The sequence below is a fragment of the Rhinolophus hipposideros genome, assembly GCF_964194185.1.
Source record: "Rhinolophus hipposideros genome assembly, chromosome: 7".
Lineage (NCBI taxonomy): Eukaryota > Metazoa > Chordata > Mammalia > Chiroptera > Rhinolophidae > Rhinolophus > Rhinolophus hipposideros.
The window spans coordinates 32,357,697-32,374,280 of record NC_138053.1 but is presented as its reverse complement, the minus strand read 5'-3'; the positions used below and the strand labels follow the sequence as shown (position 1 = coordinate 32,374,280).

The 16,584-nt window shown below is 35.2% G+C and overlaps 2 protein-coding genes across 2 annotated transcripts in view; one reads left to right on the top strand and one right to left on the bottom strand.

Moving 5' to 3' along the window:
• The window catches only part of SLCO4C1 (solute carrier organic anion transporter family member 4C1), a gene marked incomplete at its 5' end in the record, with an annotated part of 51,604 nt that extends 41,622 nt beyond the window's left edge, over positions 1-9,982 (bottom strand). The window contains 2 exons of the mRNA XM_081053277.1: positions 6,690-6,953; positions 9,637-9,982. Of these exons, the coding sequence (XP_080909403.1) occupies positions 6,690-6,953; positions 9,637-9,982 (610 nt within the window). The remainder of the gene's footprint in view (positions 1-6,689; positions 6,954-9,636) is intronic.
• Positions 9,983-9,989: 7 nt separating this feature from the next.
• LOC308499735 (uncharacterized protein) overlaps positions 9,990-16,584 on the top strand; it is a gene marked incomplete at its 5' end in the record, with an annotated part of 59,815 nt that continues 53,220 nt past the window's right edge. Inside the window, 2 exons of the mRNA XM_081053569.1 lie at positions 9,990-10,062; positions 10,112-10,515. Of these exons, the coding sequence (XP_080909695.1) occupies positions 9,990-10,062; positions 10,112-10,515 (477 nt within the window). The remainder of the gene's footprint in view (positions 10,063-10,111; positions 10,516-16,584) is intronic.

The window sequence follows — 16,584 nt, the reverse complement described above, 5'->3', positions numbered from 1 at the left end:
GGTTAGACAGAACTATGCCTGTGGTGCACCTGAATGCCCCATCAGAGCATTTCCTTTTATTTTATACATAAAGATAAATAGGGATAATCATAATTAATAGTCCATCAAAAAATAATCCTGCCGTTTAGCACCACCTTACAAGTAGAGCACATAACGCAGCAAAATCAGTATTTTCGCAAGTAATTAAGACAAAAAACAAAAGTAACATATCAAAGCATTTTGCTACTATTTCTGAATATGCTTCTCATTTTAGCTTCCTTTTTCACATCGCAAATTTTTCAGATCCCAAATCTTACCCATAACGATCATTTATAGCAAATAACTTTTGCCTCTGATATCTTAACACACTTCTTCCTGATTCAGTAGCCAAAAAAAGAAAAAGCCCCATCATACTTTAGGCAAAGTTTCCATTTTATGGAAAATGTGAAGAGAACCCCAAACTACTTTTATCTGCCATTATCTACTCTTATTGCCTTCTGTGGAAAGACAAGTCATCAGACTCCTAATATGCCTCCATTGAAGGGATCCATTCATTCATTAATCTATTTGACAACTCAATAAACATTTCTTGACTACCTACTATACATCCCATGTTGTTCAACATGCTGGCCATAATGAAGTTTCTAAATTCAACAAGACCTTTCAAAAGCACATAACTTAGACATAAGAAAGCATCGAAGAGACTTTCCCCAAGCCTGTTCACTGAAACACTAATCTGGAGGAGAAAACATAAAGTGAGCAGTGGAACAGGGTTAAAAGGGACAAGAATAACAATGGAGTCCCTTGGTCAATAAGTTCAGAACTCTACATATCATTTACCTAGCTAAAGATTCACAAAATGCATTCACTTGTACAGTGGTGCAATAGAGACACCTCTTTAACTTTCATTTTTTTCTCAAACTCATTGATCCATGGAACACATTTTTAACACACTCTTAATACCTTCAGAAATTAAGCTTTGCAGATCACATTTTGGGAAAGGTTGAGAAATATTCTCTTGATCAAGGCCATGGATTTTTTTAAAGTCTGCCTATCTGCAAACTACCAGTGTGAGAAGAATAGTTTGTGCTAACATCTCATTGGCACACGCTTTCCTACTTACTTTTCTACGTGAGTTTCCTCTTTCAGGAGTTTGGTCATAAGAATTTCATCAAAACTGGCTACGTTAAGGTACCTAGTATTTCATAATGGTTGTGAAACTCCTATTATAAAGGAAGATATAAAGCAATAGTACAGAAATGGAAAAAAAAAACACCTTTCTTTATATGCTCAGAGTTGAAATTTTACAAAATAATTAAACACTAAACTGGACATGTATTTCCCAAAATGGACTGATAAGATAACCTAATTTTTTTTAAAATATTAATTTGAGTCCTACTCTAGACTTATTGAATCAGGATCTCCAGGGTAATTCATATTATCTAGGAAGTTTGGGTAAGACTGAAGTACCTCTGATATTAAAACTCATAACAATTAAATCTGGAGCACTGACTAGCTCTAGCTCTTTTATTGTGTGCGTTACATTTAAAAATCTTTTTGAATAATTTGTTTTATACACAAATTATATCTTCTATGATACACCATTATAACTTCTAACCTAAGAAATCACCTCTCCTCTTTATTCACTTCAGTAAAAATAAAATTAAAATATAAGAAAAATAAAAGTGATTTCCATAAGGAAGAAGTAATATCAAGAAGGAAGAACACTCACAGGCCAAGCAAAATTAAAGCATCCTGTATTGAATTAGTGGTTGAAAAACTCAAGATTCTTGGCACTGACTTCTCCAATTTAGGCAAGCAATCCATTACAAAAAAAAAAAAAAAAAAATCCTTAAGCGTACAAGATAAAAGACAAAACAGTAACTAAAAATTGAGTCCAATTTTGAGTTACACTCTAATTATTTTCCTAGTTAACTTTTTAAAGTAGTCATCTTGCGTAACCAAAGTCCTTTGGGGCAGAATTCTTTCCCTGAAATACCAATCTACAGCATTAGAAATTCAGTGCTGAAGAAAGTGGAAAGTGTTGTGTTGAGAGCTACATTTTTATTTTATTTTATTTTATTTTGAGAGAAAGACATAGAAATAAAGAAACAAGAAACTTTGGAAAAGTTATCCAAATATTGGTCAATAAAGGAAAAGAGCTATATTGGATTTAGTAATTACTTCTCTACAATTCCTAAGTATCTATTAATACTAATGACTAATCACCCCCAGCCCAAAGTCTCAAAGAGAGAAAAGATTATTTTGCTCTTCACATTTTCCATAAACTTTGCCTAAAGTATGATAGGGCATTTTCTTTCTTTGGCTACTGAATCAGGAAGAAGTGTGTTAACATTAAATTAACACTCATCCAAAAGGAATTAAAAGTGTGAGGGTGAAAACAAAATGTTATGTGGTAAAGACTTATTTATTTATTACATTTTTAAATATTTAAAAGATAATTAAAATATGTTGTGTTATGTTAATGTTATGTTTAAATATATCAAAAGTGCTAAATATGATTTACTTGAAAATGTTTATCAGTATTCTATTTTCAGGTTAAAACATTCAAAATTTAGGCCTTAGAAGAATTTATTTTTCTTAGTTTTAATTCTTCCATTTTTGGATCCAATAACAACCACCAAAACTTCCCTTTCAAAAATGTTTTTATCCCCATTCAAAATTAGATAACCACTTCTAATCCTTAGGTCTCAAAAGCTTTCCTTAAAAAAATAGTTTCCCAAAACTACTTAAATTTATTTTTTACAGGATAGAAAATTCAAGCTGTTTCCAAACACACTTTTCTACCTTTTGCTAACTTCTAACCTCCTTTTGTGTTATTCTCACACCTGTGGAAATTATGCATGCTTATCATATTTCACATTTTTTTTCTTCAACTTACCAACTATATAATACATTACTTTAACCTCCTCTTGCAGAGATTATCTCATCCAAACTGAGCCCTGACTTTGATTTCCCTCAAATTCAAAAACAAAAGCAACAACAGAAAAATACAGGGAATATGTTAATTCTCTAAATGTCAGTTTCAAATCAAAATACATGTATAATTTCAATGAATAAAATAACTTCTTAATGTTATTCTCTTCAGGCTATTTATATTGTGTTACGTAAGAAGAGTGTACCTTTCTTTGCTTCTAATTTATTTACAGGAAGCTTTCAACTCTGTTTTCTTTTCTCACATTAATGCCCAGTTTTGCTTGGACAAACAATTCAGATCTTTGGTTACAGGATCCCATATTTGTTAGTGGATTAATTTGCTTGAGCAGAAAAGTTATGTTTTAAAGAAAGCACAAACCATTATAACCGCCTATTTGAAATTGGGGAAGAAGTGGTTTAAATTCATAAAAATACTGAAATTATTTGATATTGTATTTGAATTATTTTGATATTGATTTTCTTTTTTGTAAAAAGAAAACCTATTATGAGTAATAAAATTTGAAAAACATTAAACACAACATAAAAACTAGTTTTAGCTGTTACTGATCTGTATGTAATCACTACTAAATCACATCCCCTCTTGTCCTAAAGGTTTTACCTTATTTTAAAAAAGGAGGAAGTTTTTTAATATTCCTTATGTTTCTAAATGTCTGAGTTCTTTTAGATATGGAACGCATTTCCAGTCCTGAGTTTTATATCTGTCATTTTGTAAATACCTACACAAATACACAAACACACCACAATGGTATTTTATTAAAAGAAACTTTCATATAAAAAAAATGAGTGTAAAAATTCAAAATAGCAGCTAAGCACTTCTTATATTGATTGTGGGAGAGTAACTTATAATACGTCTCTTCCTAAAAGTCGGTGTGACATTAGAATGAGGTAGCCCATCAAACCCAGTATGTGTACTTCTGGGGATGAAGACTAAAGGATGACTTGCACATTTACATAAAACATATACATTCAAAGATATATACTGCCACCTTGGATATAGATCATGCAGTTCATACTTAAGTCCAAACCTGAATTCTTGATTTCCACTCCCAATTCTGTTTGACCTAGTCTTCCATATTCTAGTAAATGGCTCCAGTTGTTCAAGCCTAATAGCAAGGGGTCATTATTCAATCCTCCTTCACAATCAATCCACTAGAAAGTCTTATCTCTTTTTCCTTTATTTATTTTTTTTCCTTTTTTTTTTTTTTATTAGTTTCAGGTGTACAAGACAAGGTAATACTTAGACGTTCATTATTTATATCCCTCACACCGTGAATCCCCCTCCCCCTCTTTTTCCTTTAAAATACATTGAAAATCAGTCACTCCTCTGATTTTCTGTCCACTGCTACCAGTCCAGTTCCAACCACCTTTATCTCTCACCTGGATTACAGGAAAAAGCCTCCTGAGTGATTTCCTCCCATAATCTTGTACCTCAGAGACAACAGAAGCCAAAACGATCATTTTAAAAACAGAAATAGGATCATGCATGTCCCTGTGTAAAACTCTCTCATACTTCCCACTGCACATAATGGAAAATCCAAGGGCCTCATGGCTCTACCTGACTCTCCAAGCTTATCCCGTGCCATGTTCTGTCATCCGACCAAAATCGACAACCTCTAGAACCTAGCAAGCTCTTTATTGCTCCAAGGTCCTAGATTATGTTTTTCTCCAGACTGGAAAGCATCTTCCAAAACTAGCTTCCCATTATCCAGTTATTATCAGAATAGCCTTCCCTTTGCCCACATTTTCCCTTTTGCATACTATTACTTCATACTATTTAATACTTTCATACATCCACCTCAATCTTCAATTACCTTGTTTATTAATTTTGTATTTCATCCCACTAGTAAATACATAAAATCCTGATAGCATGAAAATGTTTCACTGCTATTATCTCAGTAGTATGTATAGTTCCTATCAATAAATATTCATTGTATGAATGACAAACTAACATAAGAGCAACTGAGTGCTTTCATTTGCTAAAGATGAGCTATTATTTAAATTATGAGTCTTAGAGTAAAAACTTTACAGATCAGTCAATACCTCAATCTAATCTACGTCATTTCACATAATAAAAAATATCTATAAGAATTTGGTGAAAACTTGCGTAGTACACAATAATATGCAAAAAGTATATGATCTTGCTTCAAAATCTTCTTGGCTTCAGTCTGGCCACAAACACACACCTTACTATGTGGCCATTTACCGTTGGGAATCATAAATTGTTCAACTTGCTTGCAACTCAAGGTGTGTATGGCAAGAGATGAAACTAGGAAGATTGCCGAGGACAGATCAGACTTTTGTACTGGAATAGGTGATTCTGTTTTAGAAAGCCAGAGATGTGTTCTCAGAGTTTGTATATACTATATGAACAAGGGGGGCATCTGATCAACTACAAGAGTGAGGGATTAGATCAACTACAACAGTAAACTCCTAAATGCTAGTAACACGATAACATTTGGCCATCATAGAATCAGTATCATGTCTCTTGTATGAAAAACTCAAATTTACATTTTTCCTAACTGTTAAGATTTCAAAGGTGTTAAACTAAAGCCTCTGGGCCTTGTTCCTGAAACTACCCACAGTGAAATTTTGTGAACGTGGCCTTAACGAAATCTTGACCAATTTTAAATAATGTACTAGACTCAAAATAAGTGCTCTTTCCACTGATAACGTAGTCTCTTTATCTCATTCATTCCGAACTGTACCACATTTTAAAAACATCTTCTATTGGTCCACATGCTTGCATATTCTATTTTCATTTGCAAAATGAAGAATGCTTATGTAATGAGCCATGCTGCATAATATATACTTTGTTATTGAAAATATTTTCCTATTTGTTATCATTCTATAGCTGGGAAATTGGTCTTGGGAAATGTTGACACTTAATATTAATTTTCAGTATTAATAATCACAAATATAACAATATTAACTTTTTAAAAATAATACCTGCATTGCAGCAGGTCCCAATTCTCCTTTCTTCCTATTCTAAGCCTTTTCTTCACTTACCTAAACCCTCAAAGCTTGATTTTGTAACCCTCTGATTTTATTCTATATTTGCCATTAAAAGTCCCAGGAAGGACAACAGAAACGACAAGGTCTACTTTCACTAGCACATTCCTCTTGCCTTACCATAATTGTTTTCCCATTAAAAATGATTCTTTGGCGGAAAAAAAAGTAGAAAATTAATCAAATTTCTTTTTGGAGCCTCAGAATAATGCTTCTTCATCTAACCAGAGCAACATGTTAGATAACTCACAAAGTTCCGTGTCTCTAAACTAGAGAGTCATAAGTAGAGCTAGCCTCAGTTCTTAGGAAAAGCTTCAGTTCTCACATAAATTTCACCTCTCTTTATCTCAAATCAGGAATCAACAAGTCCAGGTACAGAGCTGTAAGCACAGAAAATAAAACCACAAATGGAAAAACAATAGATCTCAGAACACCGATGACATCACATCTGCAAAGGAAAACAGGTCGTTACTTTAGGAGGAGGATTGTGTGTTATATGGGGAATGAGTATCAGAGGATTAAAAAGTTGGAGAACCAGTAAAGTGATGAATAATGAACAACCTGTCTCTGTAATCTCCTACTTCACACAATTCCCATCACAACAAAGCAGTGAGCCATGGAAGAGAATTAAGTCCTTACCTTACTTACCTGGACAAAGTGAGTTGTAATATAGAGTTAATGGCCTAGTCTCAGTCATACTGCTTCTTAAAGTAAAACAGACAAACAAAAACACAACAGACACTTACCTTCAAAAGGGGACCCCAATTGGTATTTTCCACTAAAAAATTTTGGCAGTGAGAATACAAGTGCTCCCAGTCCTATCATAAAGGATGCAAATGCAAGCCATCTTGGTTTGTGTCCTCTTTCGCCAGTGTATGATACAAATAAAGATAACAAGCAGAATGCGATATCATAGCTTGATGATATCAGGCCCGTCAGGGAACTCTTCATTTCATAGCGCTTCTCAATAGTGGAAATGCTAATATTTACTAGGCCATTTACTACAACACCTAAAAGAGAAAATAGGAAATTGATATGCATTAGTATAACTTTATCTCATAGATTATGATTATTAACACAATGTTCTAAAGCTTGGTTGTTTGTCCCTTTTGATATGTTTAAATGTACCAATTGTAGTATACATGCTGCCGAAGTGAGCACTAAATGAACCAATTTTAAAAGACTCAAACTTTCAAAGGTAGGCAACCCAAATATACTTCCTTATACAACAGTTTGCTTTTAAATTGAAAACTTGTGAATTTTCAAATGTTCAATAAAATTGATTCTTAGCACATACTAAATTGTAGCTAACTTTATTTTTTTTAAATGACAAACAAAAAAATGCTTCATCTGCTTATTAACTAGGATGGAGTTATACAATGCAAGCAAGGAAAAGTTGAAAATTAAATTTTGACTGACAACAAAAATCCTGTCTAGATAGATTAAATTTACAGTTTAAACATTACTATACAAAAAATAAAAAGCATCTGATCAAATTACAAAGTTTTTAACTAGCTTACCCCTTTACGTAAGAGGATACCATGAATTGTTTCCATTCATTAATTGAGCAAAGATCTCCACGATTTCTTTAAATTTTGCTTTATCAAGCCTATAAACAGCAAATGCACTTCAAGAAAATTGAAATTTTAAAAATCCTAACATGAAAATGTCCTCATTCTCCAAATCAACTTCCCAAGACATTTGTCATACTGATTAAAAGTCAGTCATTAGAACTCATTGCCTTTATGATAAAACTTCTCTGAAAAAGTAAATTTGTAAACTGTTGTGGAAGTATAGAACTTTAAGCCTATGAATTCCAATGTGAATTTTATGCTACAAATGTTCCAAGAACTCTGCTTTAAAAAAAAAAAAAAGAAATTCCATAAAATACTGCATAGTATGTCTATCATAAATGCTTGAAAGTAAGAGGCACTTTAAGAAATTAAAGAGAAATCCTGTTTATCTCTGAGAAATGTTGCATTCAGTAAACTCACTTGACAGGTTTTGTGGGTTTTCCCTCCCAATTAAACACCTATTACTATACCGTGAAAATGGCCTTCCCAGGGATTATCTTTGAGAAATGTAATAATCTCAGTTATTCAAATTTAAACAATAATTAATTTACTGGGTCACTTTCATCTCAGATTTCGCTTCTTAAGTCAGGGGCCTCTGGGTAGACGTTGCTCCAGGCTACATCTGACACATTTTGCTAAGAGTGCCAATTACATTTGATAATAAGGTTTAAAAATAACATTTTCTATTAAATGTAAAATTATGTATAATGGGATAACATAAAAATTTCAGAATATGTTTTAAGATAAAACAGAAGGCAAGAATTTTTTTACTGTGTCCAACTTCTTTGAACTTCCCATTCCTTTGACACTGAGATGCTTCACAATCGTGGATTTTGGACAACTAAGATCAAGACGTTGAGAGAAGATGAACTTTGGTGAGGACAAGAAAAGCAGAAAGAGAAATAACTCTTTAGCACAAAACTACCTTTAGGAGAAGAGCTGCAAATGACATGCAGTCAACAAATAAATACTTAGCACCAAACTTGTGCAAAGCAAAGGATATGAAATTCTTCTGAGACAGGAGCAGGAATAAGAACAGGAAGAATATATCTAGATTTATTCTTCTGTTAATCTTAGAAAAGAGCAGTTTCCAACCCCTCTCCAAATATTTCTTGGAATGCATTTCTTTTTATCAGTCATTGACTGCCTGCTTCCAAAATATCTTAAAAGGCTTAAGTAACCAAGAAATATCGACATACTATCAAATTCTAATTAACCTTCATCATGTCCTTCAAGATGCTCCACGGTAACGCCTACCCCTTCTCAGTTTGTCACGTTAGTGTAACTTCCCATTTTTTCCATTCCCTGCATTAGACACTGCGCCGCAGCAGCTTTTACCTTCACTATGCTTTCTTTCATGGGAGCCATTCTCTGTCTACCCTACCACTCGCTCCTCCAAACCAGGCTTAGATTGCAAATAAACCTGGTCTTTATCAGTAACTTCCAAGAAAACGCAAAAGAGATCCTCGAACAAAACAGATATGGTAAAATTCTTGAAGTGTTTGAAAGACCTCACCCTTCAACAACGCCTGAAGCCTTGTCTAGTGTACTGGACTCCGCTTGTTCCCACTACAACTCAAAATATACTAAGAAAACATGAATGCTTACATCTTACCTACACGACACGTATTCACATATTCAACAAGTTTCTCCTTGGAGAACCACCCTACCCTCACCTGCAAATGTATTAATTAATCCTTCCGTTCCAGATACAGTGTAAAGAAAAAAAAATCCCTTTAATCGGTGGTTTGGCTAAATGCATGCTTTTGTCATAAAGAATGGATTCCCCCAAGGCAAACTGTTCTCATAGGAAGGCTCCAGTAATTTCCACTTTCCTCGGAGGAATCGAATCTGCTAAACTAAGGTAGAGCACCCAAGAGAAAAGGCTCTATGGCAAGTATTCAATAGTTTTGAGATAAAGGAGAAGCTAAAATGTGGAAGTCCTAACCTAGTTGGTTAATGTGAGCGCGAGCACTTGCAAGTTCCCAGCCGGGGCCGCCTCGCAGGGCGCGTGGACCACCTGGCTCCCCGCGCACCGGCCCTCTTCTCCCCGCGCTCTCCGCGCCCCTCCGCGCCCTCCAGGCGGCCCGCTCCCTCACCAGCTGGCTCTGGACCTTACCTTGTGTGAGTGCCAAGAGGCAGTAGTGAACCAGAAACCCCTGGGGCGTGTTACACAGCTGGAGACACCGGGGTTGGAAGTTCCCCCACCCGCAGGGCCCCTCCTCAAACTCTGGCAGCGACTCTGGCCCGGACCTTTCTCGGGAGCCAGGGGGTGTTGCTGCGGGCAGAGGTGGCTCCAATGACTTTGGAGGCTCCTGAGGCTCGTGTGGCTGCAAATCCTCTCTCTGAGTATCGACGGGCAAGGCAGAGACCTCGACGGAAGAGGGCGATGTAGAAAAACGGCGTGGGGTGTCTGGGCTGGAGTTGACGAAAGCCGGGTTCTCAATGCCTTTGCTGCGCTTCATGGTCAGGATGGGTTCTCCAAACTCCAGGGCATCGGAGCAGCAAAAAAAACGGGTCCCGCTCTGGCTCCTCCCCTGGGCAGGTGGCAGCGCCCCCGTGCGAGAAGACTCCCCGCCTCCGCGCCTTCTAAGGTTCTGCCCGCCGCCGCCGCTGCTGCCGGAACCCCCTTCGGCGAGCTTGCTGCCTCCTGGCTGTGGAGGTTGCGGTGCTCCGCGCCTCACCTGTCGCGGCTGGGGCCAACCCGAGTGCGCGGCGTGGGCGTGCTGCCAGGCCGCCGCCAGGTGACGAGGCCAGGGCTCTGCGCGGCGTCCGCAGCCCGCCGCGCTCCTTCGGGGAGCCCAGGCACTGGGAACCCAGTAGGAGTCTGGTGGCGGTAAAGCTCCCCTTGGATGCTGGTAGGAAAGCTGTCAACAGAGTTGCATCGGGAGATCGTTCAAGAAAACATCCTGTGGTTTTCTTCCTTAGCTGCTTACCAAACCAGGCTAGGTCTGGACTCCAAGAATCAAGCAGCCACAGGTACTCGATGAGCATTATGGTAAGACTTTTACCTGTCATCCTCCCTAAAAACGGAAATCCCCTCCAGCCTAACCCCCCTCCCCCCAACACCACCGCCATTAACATCACAGCATTGGCACCTTTTTGGTTTTACTTCCCCAAAACTGAAGGAACAGAAATTAAGAAACTTTAAAAGCATATATATGATATTCTTTCTGCAGTATATTGCATATCTAAAATCAAGAAAATTGTTAATCATGTAAGTAATTTCCACCTGTGGAATAAATAAAAACACTTAAGAACTAAATACCATTATGCAGTAGTAGTTACGGTTTATTTATACACTCACCAAAAAAGGTGTAGAGCCAAGGAGCGACATAATCGTGACACAGTTAAGTTTTTAAAGGATCTCCATTCGCTCTTTTCAAAAGACAGACTAATACATCCCAAAATAATATATTTTAAACAAAGATGTTTTTAAAACAATATACATCAAGATCTCAGAATGTTTCTTTCCCTAAATTAAATATTTATTCCAATAATGAACATAAGAAAACCACTACGTAATCACAGCTACATACATAAAGTTGTTATACTTCATAAGACTATAGAATGTTAAGGAACCTACTCCAACAAATCTAATTACTGATTATAAAATATCTCAAAACAAGTCTCAGATGTTATTCAATACTATACTGCTATATTTTATGGTTTTCAATTCACTAGCACTGTCGTTCGTATATAAGGGTACTTTCAGTAGATATTATTTTAGTAAATATTAATTAATCATGCTGTTAAGTTCTAGGGAGAATTTTCAAGTCTTGCTGTTTTCATTTAATACCTGTTTGATTTCCTGCCAAAGAAGCTACGTCTTGATTCAGTGCTAATACCTCTCCAACAGCAATGACTTGATACCACATGAGGTTCATATCCATCGTAGCCTTAAGCCCAGAGAACAGAATGTGGTAATGGAAAGGTTCCCTCTCATCCTGAAACAAAGTGTTTGTATTTCTTCTAACTGTAGGCACTAGGCTCAAGATGGTCTAAAGGAATATATTTCAAACACTATTACTTCTTAATGAAATAAACTAGAATTCAGAAGAAAGAAAATACACAGTGCATGGCACATAATGTAAATACTATTTTGTGAAAATTGTGTTTCATTATGTATGCTTTATTTACTGAGTTGAGGAATTGAGATATAAAAACTATATCTTACTTTGAACAGACATACATCCTGTTCCTTGTTCCCTCACAGTCCAAAAAGGTCCAGATAGACCTAGAACATAAGGAAAGAGTAGAAGTAGGAAGTAACATTTTTTAAATATCTGCTATATAGCCCATTAGTGATCCTTGCAAGAGCAATAGCTATTTTTATCTATAGTTTACATATTAAAGAAACCATATTCCAGAGTGGATTAGTAATTTACCCAAACTCACAAAGATAATAAATGGTTTCCTACTTACTAAGGGTGTGAACTCAGTTCTTTCAGTCAGATATCTTCCCTGGACTTTGCATTCTCTCTTTTTATTGCTACAGCATATCTCTATTGGTTGGTATTATTACATGGCAATTCTGAGAGATCAAAACTCATGTTTACCTGATGTTGATGAGGTTTAGAAGACTAATTCTGCTCTGAATACCCCAGATTTTGCAGATGTCCAAATTAGGCTTGGTATGTAACCATCCTAGGCCTTCTATCAAAAAACATTTAAACAGAAAGGGACTTAAAGTGGTGTTCAAAGGTGTACATAAATAAATAATGATCACCATTCTATAAATGAAATAGGAAGTAATTTAACCAACAAGCAAATTTTGCTTTGAGATGTGATTAAATGCAATCACAGCTTAAGGCTATTTTGCAGCTTTGAATTAACAAATTCAAGCTACACTATCAAAGTCAAAGTAGCACAGTCATCATGCATTTAAATCCATACTGTCTAAGGAGAAATCTCTACTCCTGCAGTGTTAGAGAAGAGAGTTTTGTTGAAAGATTAGCAAAAGTGTTATTGCTTCATTTTAAATACATCTTGCACTTACTGAAAGTGTTATCAACACCACTTTCCTGTTTCCCTACATCTTTTATGCTGCAATGATGGAAGGAAGGGGGTTCAGGTTTGCAACAAAGACAAAGAAACAAAACAAAACAAAAAAACGGATAGGTTTTGTCTTATAATTCTACGGAAAATTGCCATTTTTTAAATTCTTTGGTGAGTCTAGGGGAAATCTAGTGAGCATAGTCAAAATACACCATGTTAAATTTCAAAATGTAATTCATAAATTGCTATCTTTTAGTCGATTGTATTTGCTATAGTTTTGAAAGGCACAGAATGGGGAAAAGAACAGTCTACATATCTTATAGTAAAAGTCCAACAATGTACGTAGGAGCAGATGCCCCTGCCTGTGGATTTCATTCTTTGGGATATACAGTAGGTCTTCCCTATCAGGAATTGGATGAACCAAGGTGAAATGGCTTAATGGACAGAAGCTATCAAGATTGTCTCACAAACCCCTTGCTCTGACTCCATGCTTAAAAACAATCTTATATTTTGTCCTTCCATGTAGGTACACCTATAGGATGAAAATGTACTTATATGCCTATGTTGAGTACTTTATCATTTTCCTTTCAATGTGCTTTTAATACTTTATTAGTTCCCTTAGAACTGCAGACTGGACGTGAATCCTTTAGAAGTATAACACTATGAAGCTCACAGAATGTTCAAATTTGAGAGATGTTGAGAGAGTCTGAATACAAAGATGGTCAAGTGCAGATATTGTTGCGGTTAATTAAAAATCCCAGTATTAAAGATTTATTAATACCACTGGATCTTACATTGACTAAATAAAAGCTATGAAGCAATCTAAGAGGCCTTAGTATTGCAAATTTTTCTTTTCCATTTTAAATGCTCTACGAAATGTATAATTGGAAATAATAAATTATATCTAAGAAAAAAAATAATGCTGAACTAGATTATTTTAAATACTATTTTGCATTGCAGTTGCACAGAAAGATATTTATATTGAAAAGAAATGCAGCTATGCTTTTTTTAGTCGTACTAATCATAAATCATTAAGAAAGTGATACATCCATAAACGTGACTGGTCATTTTTTAAAAAGAAAAGAAAGCAAGTGAACATTTAATTCAATAATCCTATAAGAAAGCTAACCCAATAGGTGGTGTAAAATAAACCATTAGTGTAAAATTTACTATATAATATCAAGTTAAGCTTTCATTTATATATGATTATTATAATTTATTCAAAACATTGTGAACTCTATAAAAGCATACTAATGATACAAATATCACAATAGTAGATATAGTAAAGAAAACATAGTTGGATTTATATATATCAAGAAACATTTTAAACTAAAAGTAGTTATTCCACTATAAATTAGTAATTGGAATATTGTTTCTAAAACATATTTATTCTCTACTCAAGATCTTTGATGCCTGGAAACAGTCTTTAATATGCTATGATTCCATAGGATATATGTATTCACAATGTCATGATTATGACAACATGCCATCTTTACTGAATAGAGGAACAGACAGACTACAACTTTTGATCGTCCTGTCAACCTACAATTTAATCCCTACATATCTTTTAACAAAGGAAAGTAGATGATAAAGGTTATTAAAATTTAGATTTATAGAATTATAAATGACATGATGATATCATTGTTCCAGCATCGTTCTTCTGGGAAGATTAACGTCACATGTACCCCACATCTCAATGCAATCAGAAGCAAGAAATAGGCCAATAACAGAATAAGTCATAGTGGTGAGTGAGGAATTTTCTTGTATTCATTCACAGTAATTTTTACAGTTTACTGGGAGTTGGGAGAAGTCTAGTGTGAGGTGGAGGGAGCTAGCAGCCTACTTTTAGTAAGCAAAATAATTTACTTGTAAACACAAGAGCTTTAATGAACAGAGTTCAAGGTAGTAGACATAGGTTAAACAAAACAAAGCAATTTGTAAAAGCTTCCAGAACATACTCCTAAAGGACAAGAACAAACATTTTATACCTTACAGAAGAGATATGAAATTAGAGAATTGCTTAAGTGAGCATAAGAGTGAATTCACAGAAGCAACTGTCTACTCTTTGAAGAGAAGGTACAAGGATCTCCATACTCAGAAGTTAAAAATTACAAGAAATAAAAACTTCTGAGGCAGTGATGAAAGAACTGAATTTTTTTTACTATAAAAAGTGGAATATAAAAAAACTGGCATTAAAAGTACAGCCAATGAATGGACTTTTGTTTTTATCCAATATGAAGTAACAGAGACTGGATTTTAACTGCCACTTGAAACACGCAAAAGAAAAAGGGATTATATATGGAGAAACACATAGGATTGTTTTCTTACTACTTCAGTCTCTTTAAAGGATAATTCATTGTTTAACCAAAAATAAAAATGCATTGTGGGTTTCATAAGTTATGTAAAGGTACAATGTATGACAACAATAATGCAAAGGCCAGGTAAAGAAAAATGGAAGTATGCTATGATAAATGTCGTATATGTATAGTGATATATATATAATCTTATATGTGAAGTGATATGAGAAAGGTAGAATATGATAATGATTTATACCATAAGCCCTCGAGCAACCTCTACAACAATAAAAGATCCAAGAAAGGAAATAAAGTGGAATCATGAAAAATATTCAATTAATCCAAAAGAATGCAGAAAAAGAAGATAAAGGGAACAAAAATGGATAAGACAAAAGGAAAACCAATAAAAAGATGATGATTTAGACCTACATTAATAATCACATTAAGTGTAAATATGTTAAACATTCTAATTAAAAAGATTATCAGATCTGATATAAAATGCAAGAGCCAATTAAATACTGCCTACAAGAAACACACTTTAAATATAAATGATAATAGTCTAAAAGTAAAAGATAGAAAATCATATATTATGCTTATAGTAATCAAAAGAAAGCTGTAATGGTTACATTAATAACAGTCCAAATAGCAACATTTCACAACAAAAAATATTATCTGGGATAAAAAAGGTTATTTCTTAATGATAAAGGGGTAAATTCATGAAGAGGACTTAAATATCGTAAACAATTATTCACTTAAAAACATGGTGTCAAAATGCACAGAACAAAAACTGATAGAACTGCAAGGAAAAATAAGCAAATCCTCAGTTATATGGAGAGATTTTGATATCTGCCTCTGAATTAGAGTACGATGGTGATCTAAGATAGAGTACAAGTAGACCAGAAACCAGAATGCGGTGCACTGAGGAGTGAAAGGGAGATGAGATAGGAGACACCCCACACAGCCCTTTAGCAGGCTCTTTGGCTGTATCATAAAAGGGACATACAATCGCTTCTGGTGACGGTTACAGTTGCATAACTCTGACAATACTAAAAACCATTGAATTGTACACTTTAAATGGTGTATGAGTTGTATCTCAATATAGCTGTTTTAAGAAAAAGAAAGGTATAGGATGAGAGCTAACATACACACAAGCTAAGAGGAAGAATTGAGCATATTTATATGCTGAGAAGTAGAAGTCAATGGAAAGTCAGATCTTAGAGTCATGTTGTGAGGTTCCTGAAATGGAGAGAATGGAACCTGAGCACAGGGGTTCAGAAACCCAGGGCAGAAGGGAGCTCAGGGTGGCAGAGCAGAGATAAGGGTGAGGGCAGATGTAGATATGTTTGTGGGTGGGTAGGGCTTGGAAGTTGAATGAGCTCCCACTAATGGTTTGTATTTTCTCTGTGAATTGGAGGTAAACTTTTGAGAATGAAGAAATACATCTTTCCTGCTTAACCTCTCCAGCTGGAACCCTTTGCTAAAAAAAAAAAAATATATACGCAGAGGCAGAGGGGAGTGGGTGAGTGGGACCTGAGACAAAAAAAAGTTTAAGATCAATTGAATTAGAGCCATACAAAATGGGATACACTGCCTCTGTAGATAATAAATTTTCTATCACTGGAGGAGCTACCTGGTCAGTTATTAGGGATATTGTGGGACGCATTCAAACTGTAAAGATTTGGGTTGGACAGTCAATAATGTTTATTATTATCTCTCTCCTAAACCAGAGAGGTTTTGTATTTCCAGTTCTAACATAGTAAGCGTTCAATAAACAT